This window comes from Zingiber officinale, chromosome 2A, assembly GCF_018446385.1.
Source record: "Zingiber officinale cultivar Zhangliang chromosome 2A, Zo_v1.1, whole genome shotgun sequence".
Taxonomy (NCBI): domain Eukaryota; kingdom Viridiplantae; phylum Streptophyta; class Magnoliopsida; order Zingiberales; family Zingiberaceae; genus Zingiber; species Zingiber officinale.
The window spans coordinates 1,036,340-1,055,888 of NC_055988.1; the positions used below are offsets into that span (position 1 = coordinate 1,036,340).

Below are 19,549 nucleotides of genomic sequence, written 5' to 3' on the forward strand. Positions count from 1 at the left end.
GAGGTGAGATTTATAATGGAAGATTTATAACATAAATTTCATACTATAAATCAACCTAATAAGATAAAATAAGTCTATATAATTTCATACATTTTTCCTCCTGTCATTTTACAATCCAAACATACACATAAAGGCCCGAAAAACTTTCACATAAACCACAACTTAATAAAAAAGGTTGTGCAGAAACCTTAACACGACATTGATAAGAGTATTCAAGCTAGTGCATAAACTGCATGGAATTATTAAGTGGGGATATGAAAACACATGATCTATGAGACTCTGTGAAGCAGTGATTGATTGATTAACTGCTCTACTTGGTCCACCAAAGAAGGAAATCCTTGCGCCTATTAATCTTCTTCTGGAGCTGGAGGACGCCATAGAGTAGTGCCTCAGCTGTAGGAGGGCATCCAGGGACGTAGATGTCGACCGGAACGATCCTATCGCAGCCACGAACGACAGAGTATGAGTAGTGATAGTAGCCTCCGCCGTTCGCGCAGCTGCCCATTGAGATCACCCACCGAGGCTCAGGCATCTGATCGTAAACCCTGGATGAAGCAGAAAGGAGAGAAAATCAAAGTGTGAGGAAGATGCTATATATTTTTCATGACGATATCAAGTTTTGTTTTCAGTTGCGTGATGAATGCAGAATAGCAAATAACTAAAAAAATGAAGTGAACTAGCTGCTATAATTGCCGTTAGGGATCCACATTCTACTCCAGTCTCACAAGGAGATGGAAATTTTATAATTCAGACCTGTCTATAATTGCAGTTTTTGTATCAGGAACATTCAAGAGAATGTGTTCAGACAACACTATGATAAGTTCCATTTTCAATAGTATGAAATGACTTGGATGTTCTATCACGTTTTATTAAATCAATCTTGTCAATCCACTGCCAGTTCGCCCACCTAAAATGGAGCTCCCTTTCTCCCTCCCATTATCCAGATCCTCTTCCACACAATCCCGACAGATGGCAACCCACAAGCTCGTAATTAAAAAGCTGTAACCTCCTCTGCTAGATTTTGGCTGGCATCCCCTTCACTGGCATGGATCCAAGCATTCATTTTTGCTACAACAGCTAAATTGTGTCTCCCCCTTAGTTTCCAAGTCTGTCATCTCATGGTGTTAGCATAGTTGAGCAGCCCTCTTTATTCAACTCTTAGGTGAGAGCCATCTCTGCCTTATCTGTGAGATCCTGCTTCCCTTATCCTTCCTCTTGATATATCTTCTGTTCTTGTACTCCACCTCCATATCGAGCAGCAAAACGTTCAGTGCAACAATGTTGATTTGTGTGTGTATGTGCACGCCCCATAGCTACGGGGCCGTTGTTATCCTTCTTTTCTATTTTCTCAGTTTTCTTTAATCTCCTGCCTTCTCCTTGGCAGCAACTTCTATTCAACTTCAGCAGCAATCTTTGAAACGTGTAGTAAAACTCATATTGTGACAATTTAGTGATATGATCTTAGAACCCTTCTTCCTCCTATTTCTTTGACGCTTTCACTGATTTATCCCTTCCTCAAGCATAGTAGCCAGAAGCCATGCAGAATCTCAAAAACCTCTGTCATCACCAAACTTCATATTGAGATGGGATCTTAATCCCCTTATTGAGTACTCCTTTATGATTGTTATGCTTCCTCCGAGGAGGAAGTGGATGATGGAACTACAAGGAGAGTAAGGGTAAAGATACAAGTAATATGTAAGGGGATTTTATCCTTAGAAGACATGAATAGATTTTATTGTGAAAAGTCTGAAAATCATCTTCATTTAAATATTATCAGTGATAGTGCTTTGCATGAACTCAATGAGGAGATGGGATTCATATAGCAAACCCATACAGTTGAGACATAGATGGCTTGATCGAGATGACAGATATAATGGTTGTAAGGCACAACAACCAAGAACTAAAAAAAAGGAGGTCAATCCAATGCATATATACTTATGTGGTTGCAAGTCAACCATACTGGCTTAATTGATAAGGGAATTGGAAATTATTATCAAGATCTTGGGTTTGACCCATAGTTATTTAAGGTGTAAAGTGCCCAAAAGTGCATAATTGTTGTGGGGCCTGAGGCGCTTGACACAAGGTGAGGCGCACACCATACCGAAATAAAGAGTTTTGGGTATAAATTTTTATAATTCAAATATATATATAGGGAATTTCTGCAAAAATATTTCACTAACAAAATTCAAATATTTCACAAACTATTAAAATTCATTAACATTCAAATATTGAAATAGTTTATCTTCATAATCAAATTCAAATTTCAAATTAAAGAAAAAACAAACTTCAAATTAAATATGCGAGGGGGAAAAAATACCGTTGTGACAAAACAAAAGGAGAAAAGCAAAAAAGTGCAGCCAAATCCAGAAGACCGGTGTTGATGTTGTAGGTGAGAGAAGAGTTCACATTTGAGAAGAGAGGGGCAAAGAGGTTGATGCTAATTTTTAGGGGAGAGGAAGAGTCACACAAAGAAAATCCGTGAAATAAGTTTGCAAGGAACTAAAGGAGATTGATGTTCATTTTCTAGGGGAGAGGAAAACACACGCAAGAAAATGTGTCGCATGCATACATGCAATCTAATTAATTTAAAGGGTAATTAAAGGTATGGATTGGGATTGGCCTTTTAATTTTTTTTTAAAACTTCAATAAGGAGGAAAACCATGCCTTAACCTCTCAAAAGGCGCGCGCTTAAGCGCACTTCATTCAAATACTACGCCTGGGTCATTGCCCAAGCGCAAATGGCCCACCCAACTACGCCTTGCGCCTAGACGTACCCCAGGCATGCACTTTTCACAACTATGGTTTGACTTGCCTTCATCATCCAGTTGGGTTTTATCCCTTATAATAAGAGGTAGCATCTCAAAGATTATCACCTTTTGTTTCCCATAGTCCACTTGGAGTAAGTCTTGCACACGGGTAAACCTTCCTTTCTTGTTTGAATCTACATATTACCCCATGCATCAACCAATGGCCTTATCTTACTCACTTGGGCCTCATTTCATTATTTTCTTTGGATCATCCTTAGATCATAGGCAAACAATTTAAGATAGGGACAAAGCAAAATCCAGAAAAGGTAGGTTACGAAGTTTACATGTAAAAAAGTACCAACTAGTTGATCTATTTAGAGGCCACTAACTAGAGTATGATGTACCATCTCCACTACGTTGAAAGAACATACTGAAACTTGCTTAACCAGGAATATACTGAGAGCTGATGGCTTGCAGCCTCTCACTTCCTCATTCACTATCCCTTATGAAAACGAACCAAGTTAGAAAACCTCCCAAGTGATGAATCCTTTGACATTGATAATGAAGCAAGTGGTACAAAGATGATAAGAATGGAAGTACTAATGAATGGTAGAAATTGAATAATAAGATAGACTGAGTAAATCTAGAAAATAAATGAACTTTTCCAAAAGATCTTAACATGAGATTAAATCAACATCTAAGATTAAGAGGCAGAATCACCATGATCATTTAAGTTTTGAGAGGGAAAAACTATGTAATTCAACAAAGAATATACAACAGCAAAACGATGAGCAATACAAGTGAAAACCTATTCCATGCCTCAGATATAACAATTCCAGCCAAAACAAAGTAAACAACAAGCTCACTGAATCAATTACATAAATTGCAGAAGCTCACTAATAAGCAGATGTTATGGCACGGAGGATCAAACAAAAGGTATATTATCCAATCATTTTAGGATGTCATGAAATTACCTAAAGGACTAGGACAAAATGGCATTGTCTGTTGGGACTAACATTTTGTAGAGCCATTATGCTTGTACTCAAACCTATACAGGAAAATAGTTCATTCGAAGCAATTTTGAACCACATCTGTAGACGATAGTAAGCAAATCAATTCCTAAAGGGGTGGTATGTTGATAGAAAAACCAAAACTGGACGGCACTACCTTTCAGTTTAACTACTATCAAACTAAATGTTCAGCAGGATGATGAATACCCATAAACACCAGAATTCTGTAACTACAGTAACTGATCTAAAGACCTGAAGTATCATCCGTCACCAAAGTCAAAAATCTATAATAACAATTGCTAGCCATCAAATTTTTGACACTCATGAGAAGGCCATTCAGAACAAGGATCATGCATCGTCATCAGGAAAAGGCATCAGTTTGAAGAATAAGATCAGAAACAGGATAAAAATTTAAATTCATCTTACTTGCGCAGAGCAGGTGCCATCTTGTTGGTGAGTGTTCCGGCGACGATCATGCAGTCGGACTGGCGAGGGCTCGGGCGGAAGATGACACCGAAGCGATCGAAATCATAGCGCGCGGCGCCGGCATGCATCATCTCCACCGCGCAGCAGGCGAGCCCGAAGGTCATCGGCCAGATCGACCCGCGGCGGGCCCAGTTCATCAGATCGTCCACCTTCGAGATCACGTACTCTGCCGTCTTCGAGAGTCCCGTCGGCGACGACGCCGAAGGGGGAGGCGCCCGCGCATACGGCGCCGGGGATGGAGAGGGGCCAGCGGAGGAGGATAAAGGCGCGGCCGCATGGATCGCGGCCGACCTTTGGGCGGAGAGAAGGGCGAGGCGCGCTGTACGAGGGAGGAGAGCCATGGCGGTTCGGGGAATCGATGCGGCGTTGTGATTCGTGAACGCCCAATAAATAGCATCAGAAACCACCAATTTCTTGTTATTTTTTTTTTTTTTAAAAAAAAAAGATTTTTCGCTTAATTTTAATATTTTATGGACCCCTTCTACCTCCCATACAAAGATTTTAAAAAAAAACTCAACAAAAAAAAAAATATATATATATATATATATATATATATATATATATATATATATAATTGTATTTCTATAAAAATTATATTGAGGCAGATCTACGGGGGGCATCGGCGGTCGCCCCCTACCGACAATGAAACTCTTAATATTATGAGATTCCACCAATAGAAATGGAGGATATCGTCCCTTGTTTATCGTGATCTGCTCCTCTAAATTTGAATTCCTGAATCCATCACATCAATTAAATTATAATTATTACATTATTTTTTGCATTATATTATTTACATCTTCAACCAGTTGAACTTGTCTAATGATGAAATTCTATGTACATAATATCTCATGGAGAAAGAAAGCAAGTAATATGAACATGAACATGAACCTGCATTGATCTTCTGGTTTAACCTGAAGAGTTTGACATTACAGTCTCAGAGATATGCCATTGCTGGAGTTGAACCTTCTGTCTTTTTTGTCATCAGTTCTATCATCTGTGTTCTATCATGATACTTCGATATACGCCTTTGTATCAGTGTGTCCCTGTCTCAGCAATACCTTGCAAAATCTTCTGTTTGCATTCCTGCTTGGGAGTACTTTGACCATCAAATTCAAGAATATACCCCTGAATGATAATGGAATATTATTGAGAACAAAAGGAAATAGAGTAATACTCAGCTTTCCTAGGTTTATGAAGATTACACTGAAGGTTCAATCTTAGCCTAAACACAAATCCAAGTTTGTCAAGAAAGCATCATAAATTTTGCATATTTTTTTCCCTAGGTACAGGAAGATACTAGATAGTGTCGAGGATCACTAAACATCTCCACTGTTGTTCTAAGACAATTTTAGGCAATCACATGCTACAACTAAAGAAACACAAATAACAGATAGACTCTTGCAATAGCTGAGTTACTTTCATCTGTCATTGAATTGTAATAATTTTGAAGGGGTTGAATTACCGCAGTAAGAGAAGGCGGCATGGTGACCAAGCTTTGGAAATGTCATCAGGGAGAAAATCTAACAACTGCTCTAATGACCAAGAGCCTTTGCAGCAAAGATGATGAATAAAAAAAGGGAACCCTTGGATGTTTCCAGAATTGAACAATCTGCCTCTGTATGTTTAAGTTTAAAGAATATGGCAGCTCCACTCCTTGAAAGCCAGAAAGAGTATTCTCTCCTCCATATTGAGAGGTGTCAACCTGGTCTATCCTCTACAAACACTTTGCTTATCAAATCCTTCAGTTTCATATACTTGGTCACTGTTGTTAGTCGGGATGATCTTGAGATAGAAACACATGAATTTGGTCATTCACCTCAATCCAGCTACATCCTGGCTCCTTTTTGACACCACGACTAGCCATAGTTTGTCTTGTCCTAGTGACATCCGTCCACCTTCCTGCAACTGCATAGATATTGGACATCAAGATGTAATTTGAATCCATACTTGGATCCAATTTGCACAGTTTGTTTGCCACCTTTTCTGCAAATTCAACATTTCCATGTGTTCTACAGGCTCCAAGAACTGTTTGCCATACCAAAGCATCTGATGACAATCCCATTTGATTGATACATTGTTCAACTTCATAAAACTTAGATGCTTTACCCAGGATGTCGATCAGGCAGCGTTGGTGCTCAATTGTAGGAGTGATTCCATAAATGTGGGTCATAGAATCAAAGTACATCATCCCTTCATCAAGTAAACCTGCATGGCTACAAGCTGAGAGGACACCAATAAATGTAACTCCATCAGGTCTCTCTCCCTCCTCTATCATCTGTTTAAACGACTCAATAGCTTTCCATACATACCCATGTAGAGAGTATCCACAGATTAATGCATTCCATGAAACTAGATCATGCGAAGTTGACTCGCTGAATGCTGATTCTGCATCCATCAAACAGCCAGATTTTGAATACATATCAACAAGATTGCATGAAACGTACGACCCAATCAGTCCACGCTTTATGACATGGGCATGAAACTGGCGACCACTAGCTAATGTTGCCAAGTCCGAGCAAGCTCTCAGGCAACTAGAAATTGTGAATTCATTGGGCTGTATATCTTCACGAAGCATTTGTCTAAAGATATCAATGGCCTTCTCACCTTGATCTGTATTTGTGTATCCGGTAATGATTAAAGTACAAGAAAATACATCTCTTTCAATCAGTCTACTAAAGATCAAACTAGCATTTTCTAAGTTACCACTACTTCCGTACATGTCAACCATAGCTCTTCCAATGAAAGAATCACCAGCTAGATCATTCTTCAAAATATGAGCATGAACTTGGGACCCACAACCGCTATCTCTCAGGCTAGTGCAAGATCTTAACACACTGATGTATGTATAACTGTTAGGGGCGATATTCTTTGTTAGCATGTTTCTGAAGATTCTTAGCCCTTTGTCACAGGAATTCCCACTGTGAAATCCAGAGAGAAGGCAATTCCAGGAAACTGTGTCATGGTCCGACATAGTGTCAAACATCACACACCCATCTCCTACAGCCCCATTCTTCATGTACATGTTTAATATAGCATTGCCAACTTCTATTCTAGTTTCAAATCCATTTTTCAAAATGTATGCATGAAGACTGGCACATAGAGCTAGATCGCCTAACTCAGAAGCAGCACTTGCCACACTCGCAAGAGTACGATGATTTGCTTTGGCTCCTACCCTCTCCATAGTTCTAAACAATTCAACTGCCTCCGTGCTCAATCCTAGCTGAGTAAAGCATGATATAATCGCACTCCAGACAACAATATCAGGATCAATAGTTCTAATGAAGACCTTATGAGCTTCCATAGCCAAACCATATTTGGAGTACATATCCACTAGACTACTACTTAAGAACCCATCTTGTTCCAACCCACTCTTGATCACAAAACAATGAACTGACAGGCCTCGTCTAACATCATCCAAACCCCCACAGCACTTGATAACTGTAGGCAAAGTGAACTCACTGATTGTTTCTCCAGTCTGCATCAACTGGCAAAAAATCTTAAAGGCTGTCATGTTTTCACCCACAGAAACGTATCCACCTAGGATTGTGTTCCAACAAAAGGCATCCTTTTCTGGAAGATTGAAGAAGACTTTCTCAGCAAGATCCATCCGCTCACACTTTGCATATAGATCAACAAGCGAAGACCCAACAAATAGATCACAAAAAGGCTGCATTTTTACAACAACCCCGTGCAACTGCTGCCCGAAATCCAAGTCTCCACCAACCGAACAAGATTTCAGACAGGAGGCCAGAGCAAAAGCGTTCAGCCGAGCTCCATCCGTCAACATCTCGCAGAACAATCTCAAGGATTCTTCCGCGCGATCCGTACATGCATACGCTGACATGAGGGTCGTCCACGAGACATCATCGCGGTGAGGCATTTCGTCGAACAACGATCGAGCGGCTTCCAAGCAACCGCATTGTGAATACAGACGAAGCAAGCAGTTCCACAGGTACGCATCGGCGTCGAATCCGGACCTCATCAAGCGTCCGTGTATGGCCTTCCCGTGGGTGAGGGATCTACTCGAGGTGAACGCTTGGAGCATCTGGGAGTAGCTTCTGGAGGAACACTCACGTGGAAGGGCGACTCTGCTGGTGCTCATGCGAGATGGGGAAGGGGTTGAAGATGGCGGAAGAGAGTTTCCGGATTGTGAAGGCGGCGGTATTAACGGCGACGGGAGAGGGAGAGACGTGGTACGGTGAAGAGACCAGCAAGTCTGGGCCATTGGGGAAGCTCCCAGCTCAAGGCTCTTGAGATATATATATATATTCCAGAATTTTAAATTTCGGAGGTCATATACAAAATCACTAAAATAATTATTAAACATATTATATAATAATAATAATAATAATCTCTCCAAATTTTACCACATATTATACATATTTTTTAAAGGGGTCAAATTATATATATATATATATATATATATATATATATATATATATATATATATATATATATATATATATATATATATATATATATATATATATATATATATATATATATATTTATATATATATATTTATTTATTTATATATATATTTTGATCCGGTGGTAAGGATCGAGGGTCCACATAGGAAGGGGTCAACGACACGGGAGAGTCAAAGTCCTGGCTGAGCGGGGTGAGGAAGTCGCCTGGCCGATCGGTAGGAGTAAATCCCGGGCTGGCGCGTGACAGCTCGACCTGGGGTCGAGCTTCAAACGCTCGCAAGCTCCCTTATAGAGGAACCGTCGTGCCGAGCGGCCGATCCGCTCAGCCGAACCGTGGATCAACCAGATCGTACTCCCGTCCGAGTATTTGACCAAGCGGCCTTCTCGCCCGGTCCGATGCGCATATGCACCCAAGCACCCTGGAGTCCAAGCGTGTATCCCGTCCGACCCAATAGAAGACAAAAGACTTAGAAGAGGATAAAAAGGGCAGCTAGTGATATCATTCTCGAGACATCTGCCACCGACAAACAGCATGGTCGGCGGTCGGGCCGTACCGAGGATCGTACGGCGGAAGTTTCCACTGTTGTGGCAGAGATATGCTTGGATAGTTGCGATATGACGTCAGACACGCTTTTCTGACACAACCATTCTGAGGTATGCTTTGAGGAACGTGCATGTCTCGGGAAGTGTGCATGCGCCTCTCCGGGGTCCTATATAAAGACCTTCGGACTTCGACGGAGGTATGTTTTTTTCATCTACTGTAGCCACAGTCTCGTTACTTTGCCTCTGCTTCGTCTCGTCGCTGCCTGACTTAAGCGTCGGAGGGCCGTCGCCGGGAACCCCTTCCCGACCCAACTTTGTTGCAGGTTCCCCGGAGGTCCACGCCACTGAGGAGATCACCCCGAGGTAGCAGAGAGCACCACGTCCCCAGTTTTCAATCAATCCAGTGATCGATTCCAAAGCTCTCTGTTCGCGAGGCTAATTCCCCGATCGATCCAGTGATCGATTCCAGAGCTTACTGTTCGCAACAATAGCTCCGATCGATCGGCCGATCGATCGGCTAATCTATTGAACTTAGTCCAATCGATCGGCTGGTCGATCCAGAAGCTTACTGTTCGCGGAAATCAGCTCTCAATCGATCAACCGATCGATTGAGGTCCCTCCAATCGATCGGTCGATCGATTGGAGTTTCTGATTTCACTGCAGAACTCTGATTTCAGAGTTTGAACATACACAACTCAATATAATAAACCTAAAATGCTTAGAGAACATTGTAATAGGTTTACACTAACATTATGCATGATCTACTACCCATCATTAAGCTAGCTAGTGTCCTAGGCATGGTATAAGCATGGTTTCACAATTCAGAATTCTTAAACATTCCAAAGGTGCATAAACATTAAAAAGAACAAAGGTTCTAATTCTTTAAATTTGCTAGTTCCCAAGGGTCTTCATTCCAAGTTCCTATCCACACACATCTTCGTAGCATTGACCTCTAGCCTCCGCTAATCCATCCTTCCTTTACCTTTATCTGTAGTATAAGGAAAAAGAAGTATCTGTAAGCTTGGGAGCTTAGTAAGAAACCATCTACCTCACAAAACATGCATACGATGCAATTTATGCGTTTAGAACATGCTATTTGAAATATGTGTTGAACATGCTAAAACATGCATTCTGGCATACAAAACATAGAGAGCAAAAACTGATCATGGCAATATCTTCTAGTGTCAACAAGATAGAACTAAACTGATACAATAGCTAACTAAATAAATGCTAACTGATATAAATCCTGAACTGTAATCACACAACTAAATTGTGAAGCTTTGAAAAACTATATATCATAAATAGATGAAAATACTAATCATGCTGCTGATGGGCCCGGTAACTGTACTTGCTATGCGCGCATCTCTAACTAGACACGGGGTTGCAAGTCCCGAATTTAGTAGAGTTACTAGGTTATCTAAACCTAGGGACGACTATGGGAGCCCAACCCAATGGACATTCAGTCCAGTACAGTGCCACTGATAAAAGTAAAATACTGAACATAAGCTAATAATTCTTGTCTTGCTTTTACTAGGTTGTCTGAACCTAGAACTAGGTTATCTAAACCTAGAGGCGACTGTGGGAGTTTATCCATTGGACCGTAGTCCCATAAAAGTTGTAGCAAGACTAAATGTGCTATAAAATGCTTCTACTGCATTTCTCTAACTATTGAAATGCCTATGGTGGCATTCTACTGAGCTAAGCATTAAAGCAAACACTTGGTGTGCACTAATTTACACCCGATATGCTGAAATTCTGTAAATGACTAAACTAATACATAAAACGTACGAAAAGCTACTTATACTGCAGGTGAGGAGTTTCTTATCTCCTGAGCTAGATTTCCTTACAATCCAATCGTTAGGTTTTCCGGAAAGACGATCTTCTCGACGATCCTCCTACGTCTTTGTGTTCTTCTCACCGAGGGGAGCGTCCTCGTACCGGAGTTATCGCCGGAAAGTGCTCCTATAGCCCTTGGGATGGAACCCTAGCCTCCTTTGGCTTGGTGTGCCGAGAGAAGAAGAGAAAGGAGAGGGGTGGCGTGTAAGGGTTTGAGGGAGAGGAAGTTGCGTTAAAACAATTCCCCACTTAATAATTTTCCTATTTATATTAAGTGGTTAATTCACATAATTTAAATATAAATATAATTGATTCCCTTTTCTTTCAGCACGGCCCTGTTGGGTTCACTTGGTTAGTAGAGTTATCTATAAGACTTAGAGTTCTATAGGTCTCGGGATCAATTCCCGCTTAAGTTATTTTACGTTTCTATTTATTTTTGCTACTTCCACTACTCTAAAAATTCCATAAAAATATCCTAAAATTCCAGAAAAATAGTAGGATATTTATAAAAGTCTTTTGAGAATTTTCGGGTGTTACATCCGGCTAATGGCATACCGGCAAAGGATGAAGCAGAATTATAACAAGCGAGTAATCCCCAGAGTGTTTCAGGTCGGTGACCTGGTATGGAAGAAGGTAAAGTCGGTCGGCGATGTGAGTAAGCTGGAGGCCCTATGGGCCGGCCCCTTTAAGGGCATTAAAAAGCTCCGATCGGGCGCCTACTATCTCGAAGATCAAGACGGACGACGGCTGAAATGACCGTGGAGCGTGAACCATCTCAAGCCGTACCGAGCTGGATGAAAGGTGCGCCAATGTAATCATTTAAGTATGTTTTGTTCTCCTGTACCCTTTAGCAGCAGGAATTGAATCACAAACACAAGGGTATACTGATTTTCACTGAATGACCATCTCCATCAAACCGTCGAGCGGCGACGTTAAATCCCAGAGTCGGACCGGCGACTATAAACTCCCTAGCCCGAAGACTGTCGAGCGGTGACGTTAAATCCCAGAGTTGGACCGGTGACTATAAACCCCCCGGCCCGAAGACCGTCAAGCGACGACATTAAATCCCAGAGTTGGACCGACGACTATAAACCCTCGGCCCGAAGACCGTCGAGCGGCAACGTTAAATCCCAGAGTCGGACCGATAACTATTAACCCCCGACCCGAAGACCGTCGAGCGGCGACGTTAAATCCCAGAGTCAGACCGGCGACTAGACCGTCGAATGCTGCTCAGAAAGGATGCGTTCGCATGGCCAGTACATAGACAAAAGTCGGATAAAAGTCGGATAAAAGTAGGATAAAAGTCGGATAAATGCGGATAATATTAACTCGTTGAACGACGAGTATACAGAAGAAACTTAAAAATTTAAAGGCGCTCCTCACTCTAGAACATCAAAGATGGGCTCGGGGATGGTTTCCAGCAGTCCGGCCAAATCTCTGGGGGGATAGACGTCGTCTCCGGAAGATGACCCTTAGCCTTCAGATAAGCAGTTGTAGCCTGGATGGCTTCCTCAAAGGCTAGGACTAGCCGATCACTGAACTTCTCGTCGAACTCGTCCGAGCGGAAATAGTTCTGTCTCATCACCGCGAAACGGCCTGATTCGCCGTCTTGGTACTCCTTGAAGGCAGCTCGGGCAGCTTCGAGGGTGTCCTGGAGATCCTTCTTGTCTCCTTGAAATTTAGCTTCATCAGCCGAGCGACTTTCTCGCTCGGTGGACGGCAGGTGGGTCAATTCTTGGACGCGTTGCTCCAGCTCTCGGGCTTGCACATTCTTCGCCTCTAAATCAGAAACGACCATATTCTTCCTGTTGGTCGCTAGCTTAATCTCCTGGTCGTGAGACTTAACTTGGGCTTCAAGCCCAGCTACCCTGGTTTCTAGGCCAGAAGACTTGTGCCGCTCGGCTGCTAGCAGTTTCTCCGTTTTATTCAGCTCGGTCCGAAGCGTGGCGTACGAGGGCCCCTGAGCTGGCGCCCCTCCAGAAATATGAAGTTTCTTCAACTCTTCCTCCAGCGCCGCTAGGCGGTTGCTGACCGCGATGTTCTCTACCCAATTCTGCGCTCATATAAGATAACATCAAGAACCTAGCAAAATAATTATATAAGAGTTTGAGGGGCATACCCCGGTAGCATGCTGCAAATGGCTATCACCGAGCTGACCGGGAGTCATTAAGGCAACACGGACCCTCGCATCCTCCCATACTTTGGCAAGTGGCCCGCGGATGGTGATCTGATGTTCGGGGGCAGTCGACCGATCAGCCGCCAGAAGGAATTCTTCCGTTGGGAGATGAAGTATAGCCTTAATCACTCGACGGGCGCTCTGATCAGATTGGGCTGAAGTTGAGCGACCTGACGACTCGCCAAGCGGAGCGGAGATTATGCCCGAGCGCCTAAGCCGACGAGGGGCTCAGGGCGGAGAACTGACGGGCTGCGCTTCGAGGGAGGTCGTTGGCAGATCGAGTTGTGAGGGAGTTCGATCCGAGGAAATTGCCTCAACCAAAATGGGGCTGGGTCGATTGCTGCAGGAGGAGCGCCGACCTGCTCTGACGCTTAATGGGCAGGAGGGGCCGTCCGGCGCCGCTTACGTGTAATCAACGGAGCATCGTCAGCTGAGGGCCCACCGTCCTCCAGCATAGGATGTCCAGCAGATGAAGTAGCATCGCCGACCGCCTCGGCTGCAAGTTCCTGTACGGCCGACTCTCCGACGGCGGGTGGATCTTCTTCGCTCTCACCCTCATTTGAGCCGACCGGCTCAATGCCCGGTCGGTCATCTCCTTAGCTGTCGCCGCCTCTATCTCGGCGACCCTCAACGTCATTCGATCAGCGGCCTTGGCGCGCCACATGATGTCGGCTGCATAAAAGAAGAATAAATCAGTTAGATCAAAATGAAAGGGGGAGAGGAAAACACTTACCCATGCTACTCGGAAGCTTCGTTCGGATCGGACTTAATCCGAATACGTACAACACGCCCTCACAAAGCAGCTTATCAATGTTGAATTTCTGCTCGGCCGGTTGGTTGGCTGCATGGAGGTAGGCCGACTGGCTCTTGTATTTACCAAGGTTCGGCAGGGTCGGCACGACGGTTTGTCATTTGGTGTGGAAAGCTGGCAGCTCGGGAAGACGAAGGTAAAAGTAATACTCCTTCCAATGTTTATTTGAGGTCGGCATTTTGTCGAAGAAAATAAGGCCGATCCGCGACTGGAAGAGGAAGGTGCCCCACTCGGATTGTTTGGGATAGTAGAAATAATGAAAAATCTTAGGGACTAAGGGAATGTAGTGCAGCCTAAAGAGGACGACCACTCCACACAATAGCCTGAATGAGTTCGGGACGAGTTGGCTGAGCGGGAGGCGGAAATAATTACAAACTTCAAAGATAAATGGGTGTAGAGGAAAACGCAGACCGGCAACAAATTGGTCTCAGAAGAAACAAGTAGTGTCGGGCGGCGGGTCGTGTGGCCGATCGGAGGAGGTAGCTAATATCAATCTATAGGCGGAGGGGAGTTTGAAGTCGCAGACGAAGTTCGTCGCGTCACCCTCATCGAACTAGCTCTCCATGGTCGTATACCAGAGGCTGGGAGAGGGATTAGACGGTTGCAATGTGCTCACCATCGCCGGAATAGTAGAGAAAGCAAGAGCCAGAGAGCAAAGGGATGGATGAAAGAGAAGGTCGGAACAGTGCAGAACTAACACAGATGTCGCTAAGAATACTAAAGAAAGCACAAAGAAGAAGATAAAGGGCAGGGATTTCTTACAGGAAGGGATGGCGGAGGCAAGGGATTGCCGGAACGCTGAAAAGCGAGGTCGCCGGAGCACTGAGCAAGATGGAACAGAAGCCTTCGGATGCGTGCACGCGATAACGCAAAGCGACTGGGGGAAGAAGAGATGTCCTTATAAACGTTGGGCTCAATCGACCAGAGCCGTCCGATCCAGGTCACAGAATCCGAGGCGCAGATCTGACTGTCGAATTCAAAAAACCAAATGTCACATCAGCCCTGACAGCTCGAGCGAGCAGTGATGGCTGCGCGACCACGTGGCGCCTGCTCACGGGTCGCATTTAATGAGCACCATTACGCAGGCGTAGTCGCATGCTCAGCCTTAATGACGAGGATTTGCACGAATTCCGAGGAGATTCTAAGGACATCGGCATTGACCAGTGTCGGAGCGGTGGAACAACCGCTGGCAAAAAACTTTCAAAGTGCCAGCAGGGGTCTTGCCGAGCTGCATCACCCCCTTTCGCAATTCCCGATCGGATAGACACCAACATCGGTAGCCGAGCGGTAGAGGTATCACCAAGCTAATAGTCCAGTCAGTCGGACTTGTAGCCTCCTTCGACTAGACTTGAAGGGAATGCACGTAATCCGGTGGTAAGGATCGGAGACCCACATAGGAAGGGGTCAACGACACGGGAGAGTCAAAGTCACGGCTGAGCGGGGTGGGGAAGTCGTCTGGCCGACCGGCAAGAGTAAATCCCGGGCCGACGCGTGACAGCTCGACCTGGGGTCGAGCTTCCGACGCTCACAAGCTCTCTTATAGAGGAACCGTTGTGCCGAGCGGCCGATCCGCTCGGCCGAACCGCGGATCAACCAAATCGTACTCCCGTCCGAGTATTTGACCAAGCGGCCTTCTCGCTCGGTCCGATGCGCATACGCACCCAAGCACCCTGGAGGTCGAGCATGTATCCCGTCCGGCCCAGTAGAAGACAAAAGACTTAGAAGAGGACAAAAAGGGCAGCTAGTGATATCATTCTCGAGACATCTGCCGTCGACAAACAATATGGTCGACGGTCAGGCCGTACCGAGGATCGTACGGCGGAAGTTTCCACTGTTGTGGCAGAGATATGCTCGGATAGTTGCGGGATGGCGTCAGACACGCTTTCTAACACAACCATTCTGAGGTATGCTTTGAGGAACGTGCATGCCTCGAGAAGCGTGCACGCGCCTCTCCGGGGTCATATATAAAGACCTTCGGACTTCGACGGAGGTATGTTTTTTTCATCTACTGTAGCCACAGTCTCGTTACTTTGCCTCTGCTTCGTCTCGTCGCTGCCTGACTTAAGCGTCGGAGGGCCGTCGCCGGGAACCCCTTCCCGACCCAACTTTGTTGCAGGTTCCCCGGAGGCCCACGTCACTGAGGAGATCACCCGGAGGTAGCAGAGAGCGTCACGTCCCCAATTTTCATTGACTCAGCGCTCGGACAGGATCGTATATTAAAAAAATAAAAAAAAATTATATAAAAATAATATTATTTAAAAATATTAGGAGAGGCATATATATATATATATATATATATATATATATATATAAAACGTTCATCCAAATGGTCCTATTCACTTTTACCGATTGAGACATCTGAAAAGAAGTAAAACAAAACTCTTGTGAAATACATGTAAGCTACATCAATACTTGTCATTTAAAATTGTGAAATTTTAAGAAGGTTTATTTCACTTATATATATATTTTTTATTGTGCCCGTTTGTTTTCCATTTTATTCTTTTCATCAATTATTATTATAACGTTGAAATTCAAAGAATAATAATCACGTATTGGATTTCAGAGAATAGAATCATTGTAGTACAGGATTTTAAAGAATGACATCATAATGATATTGATTTTAGGATTTATACAACACTAAAATGATCATATTTAAAATACAACATCATAATGATATTTTTCTTTGAACACAACATCACAATGGTTGGTGAGAAAGGTAAAATGAAAAATAAATGTGCCTTTTGAAAATCTAAAAGTTAAGTACTGCATTCAAAGAACAACATCATTATAGTACGAAATTTTAAAAAATAACACCATAATGATATTGATTTTAAGATTTATACAACATCGAAATGATATTGATAATTGAAATATAATATCATAGTGTTGATATTCTTTGAACACAGCATAACAATAGTTAACAGGAGGGGTAAAATAAAAAACTAATGCCCCCTTTAATAAATCCAAAAGTTAATCCATTGCCAAAGTTGGTAGCTTAGTTTTGGCCCTTTTAACTTAAACTTTAGTTTAGCTTTCTTAATCTCATACATAATAGCAAATATATGAAAGTTTCCTTAGTTTACATTGAAACACAATCAAAACTAGTTATGCATTCCAAGAGCGAAAGAAAGTACTTCTTGTGGAGATTCTTGAATTTCCTTGTGATTGCAACCCACCAAGGACAGTGAATTAGCTTCTACCTGAGTGATGAGTCGGAGAAGCACTTCTTTGAGCTCTTCGCTACTACTCCAATGGTGTGGTTGAGCCTTTAGCAAGTCGGAATTAGTATACAAGAGTTTAGACAAAGGGAAGTCCTTTCTCGGCATCAGACAATCTCCTTCAGTGAGCCTAAGGGAAGGGCAGTAGTCACCCTTGCCATCTCCTACATAGATGAGTTGCTTCTTCCCCGCAATAGCGGCCGATGCTCGAATCCGATCAAGTATCATCCCCTACAACCAAGTGCAACCATTGTAGGTCTTTTATACTAGTGTTGTTCAATAGACTAAATATACCTTGCACATATTTGGAGGGCAAAGATTGCACCCATGGACCGACATGATGTGGTCATGATATGGCGAGATCCTAAGCCTTCCTTCTTCATCCACATAGCAAGGGTTTGTGTTGATCTCCGAGAAATACTCCAATAGCTCATGTTTGACTAGAATTGTCTCTATAAACAGTTTGTTCGCATCGCTCACAATCCTCAACTCGCACCTAATCCAAAAACAAAAGAAAGAAATAATAAAACTTGGTCATGACTAAAATCTCAAGATTGGTTTCATGTGGTAAAAGATGATTCACCCGAGAGCATGAGCAATTTTAATTGCACTGGCGATATGAGAGTCTAATGGAATAGTCCTCAAGCACCCTTCAATGTCTTCGATCGATAGTCCTTTCGAATGCAACTCTTTCATTATCTTATCCTGAGATGAAAAACAAATAAGAACTTATTTGCAATGTTAATGCCAATACGAATTAGTTAAAGATAGCAAACCATGAGAGAGTTCCAGGGCATCGTAGGAAGAAATCGTTCGAAGAGATCCGTGAGCCCGAATGTATCCACGACCCAATTTTCACTATCATAGTCGATAAGGGTGAAATCGAAATCAAACACTACGACTACTCCGGCCATGGACAAGAGGTCAAATGAAGCTCTAGTGATGCAAAGTGGGAGAGAAAGAAGAGTATTATATAGAAATCAAGGATAGTGGTAGAGATGAGTCATTGATCATCAATAAGTTACTTAGTTGAGTTTCGTTACGGAATTCACTCCAATTGAGTGACGATGACATGGAATCAAATTAAATAATAAGGCATTGATTCCAAAAAGTAGAATATCATGCAAAGAATATTCTCATATTCATAGAAATGAATCATCATCTCAAATAATGGCCGGGTGGACAATGCACTCGGTAAAAGTGAAAAAGAAAAAAAAATTATAATGGATTTAGTGTTTGGTCCGGTCCGGTCCGGTCCGGTCCGGCCCAGCCCGGCCTATTAACCATGCTGATCCTTTTTCTTCTTTATTCAAATCTTCGTGTATCCTTCCTTATTCAAAAGCTTGGACTCAATTTCCGGTTCATCGTCCGGTTTAGAAACAACAAATCGAGCCGTTGAGATAAATTGCACGCCAATTCTCAACTAGAACGGTAAATGAACCAAGCGTTCATAAATAAATTTGATATTCAATTTGGTAAAAATTTATTTATGTTCAGTCAATATATATAAGATTAATTAAATAAACAAACTTGAACAACTTGTTAAACTAAATAAATAAGCTTGAATACATATGTATTCAACTTGTTAACGTTCATGAACAATGTTTACAAACCATATTCATTAATAAAACTCTTTTTAATATGCTAAATAAATAATAAAATAAAATAAAATAAACAAATAAGTTTAAATTATTAAACTCAATAATCAATCAAATAACTAAAGTTTTCAAACAATCAAACAAGCTTAAATTGAGAGCTCGATAGCATCTAAACAAACTAAGTTTGAATCAAGCTCAAGCCAAGTTTGAATTGAGAGCTCAATAACATCTAAACAAGTCAAGCTCAAGTTCATAAAAAATAAACCAAGCCAAGCTTTAACAATCATTTCAAAAACTTGGTTCATTTTAAGCTCGGCTCGGCTCAGCTCGGCTTGATTATCTATCAAATAAGCTTGAACACCTCAAAGCTCGACTTGACTCAGTTCATTTATAGTCGTATTCCCAACAACCAGAGATGATACTAAGATGATAATTTCCTCAAGGATCCGATCCGAATCCAAGAGGATATATCATTTATATATGATATTTGATCTTACGGTTTTTTATCAAAAGAAGCGGTCACGTTTCTTTATTTATCAAAAGAAGCATCGTAATTTCAAAACTATCAAAAAGAGCACAAAAAAATAGTATTATTCTCTTCTTACCTCTCCCACTAACCTCCTAAATCTCACGTTGTTTTTCAATACATGGGCATGATATAGGAAAATATCAGACACATGCTGGGCCTGATAT

The 19,549-nt window shown here is 42.5% G+C and overlaps 3 protein-coding genes across 4 annotated transcripts; all 3 read right to left on the bottom strand.

Annotated features, from left to right (window-relative positions):
• Positions 1–59: 59 nt before the first annotated feature.
• Positions 60–4,613, bottom strand: LOC122040444 (NADH dehydrogenase [ubiquinone] iron-sulfur protein 7, mitochondrial-like). Its single transcript, XM_042599758.1, has 2 exons — positions 4,184–4,613; positions 60–545 (listed from the first exon to the last, which is right to left on the bottom strand). Exons 1-2 carry the CDS (start codon positions 4,582–4,584, stop codon positions 311–313), a joined length of 636 nt encoding a protein of 211 aa, XP_042455692.1. The 5' UTR covers positions 4,585–4,613; the 3' UTR covers positions 60–310.
• Positions 4,614–4,972: 359 nt separating this feature from the next.
• Positions 4,973–8,460, bottom strand: LOC122040447 (pentatricopeptide repeat-containing protein At4g39530-like). 2 transcript variants are annotated; one of them, XM_042599761.1, is made up of 2 exons: positions 5,706–8,460; positions 4,973–5,326 (listed from the first exon to the last, which is right to left on the bottom strand). In XM_042599761.1, exon 1 carries the CDS (start codon positions 8,343–8,345, stop codon positions 6,012–6,014), a length of 2,334 nt encoding a protein of 777 aa, XP_042455695.1. In that variant the 5' UTR covers positions 8,346–8,460; the 3' UTR covers positions 4,973–5,326; positions 5,706–6,011. The 2 variants fall into 2 exon arrangements, with proteins under 2 accessions (XP_042455695.1, XP_042455694.1); XM_042599760.1 differs by having other exon boundaries at positions 4,973–5,368.
• An 8,497-nt stretch (positions 8,461–16,957) lies between these two features.
• LOC122040449 (thiamine phosphate phosphatase-like protein) lies at positions 16,958–18,203 on the bottom strand. The gene is made up of 4 exons (XM_042599764.1): positions 18,035–18,203; positions 17,842–17,963; positions 17,553–17,754; positions 16,958–17,489 (listed from the first exon to the last, which is right to left on the bottom strand). Exons 1-4 carry the CDS (start codon positions 18,170–18,172, stop codon positions 17,142–17,144), a joined length of 810 nt encoding a protein of 269 aa, XP_042455698.1. The 5' UTR covers positions 18,173–18,203; the 3' UTR covers positions 16,958–17,141.
• Between the last annotated feature and the right edge of the window lie 1,346 nt (positions 18,204–19,549).

Excerpts from the sequence above, each read along its gene's own strand:
- LOC122040444 (XM_042599758.1), bottom strand. The coding sequence starts at position 4,584 with ATGGCTCTCCTCCCTCGTACAGCGCGCCTCGCCCTTCTCTCCGCCCAA. Across the intron at positions 546-4,183 it reads ATGGCACCTGCTCTGCGCAA|GGTTTACGATCAGATGCCTG; the intron begins GTAAGATGAATT and ends TGCTTCATCCAG.
- LOC122040447 (XM_042599761.1), bottom strand. The coding sequence starts at position 8,345 with ATGAGCACCAGCAGAGTCGCCCTTCCACGTGAGTGTTCCTCCAGAAGC.
- LOC122040449 (XM_042599764.1), bottom strand. The coding sequence starts at position 18,172 with ATGGCCGGAGTAGTCGTAGTGTTTGATTTCGATTTCACCCTTATCGAC. Across the intron at positions 17,964-18,034 it reads TGCCCTGGAACTCTCTCATG|GATAAGATAATGAAAGAGTT; the intron begins GTTTGCTATCTT and ends TTTTCATCTCAG. Across the intron at positions 17,490-17,552 it reads GCCCTCCAAATATGTGCAAG|GGGATGATACTTGATCGGAT; the intron begins GTATATTTAGTC and ends ACTTGGTTGTAG.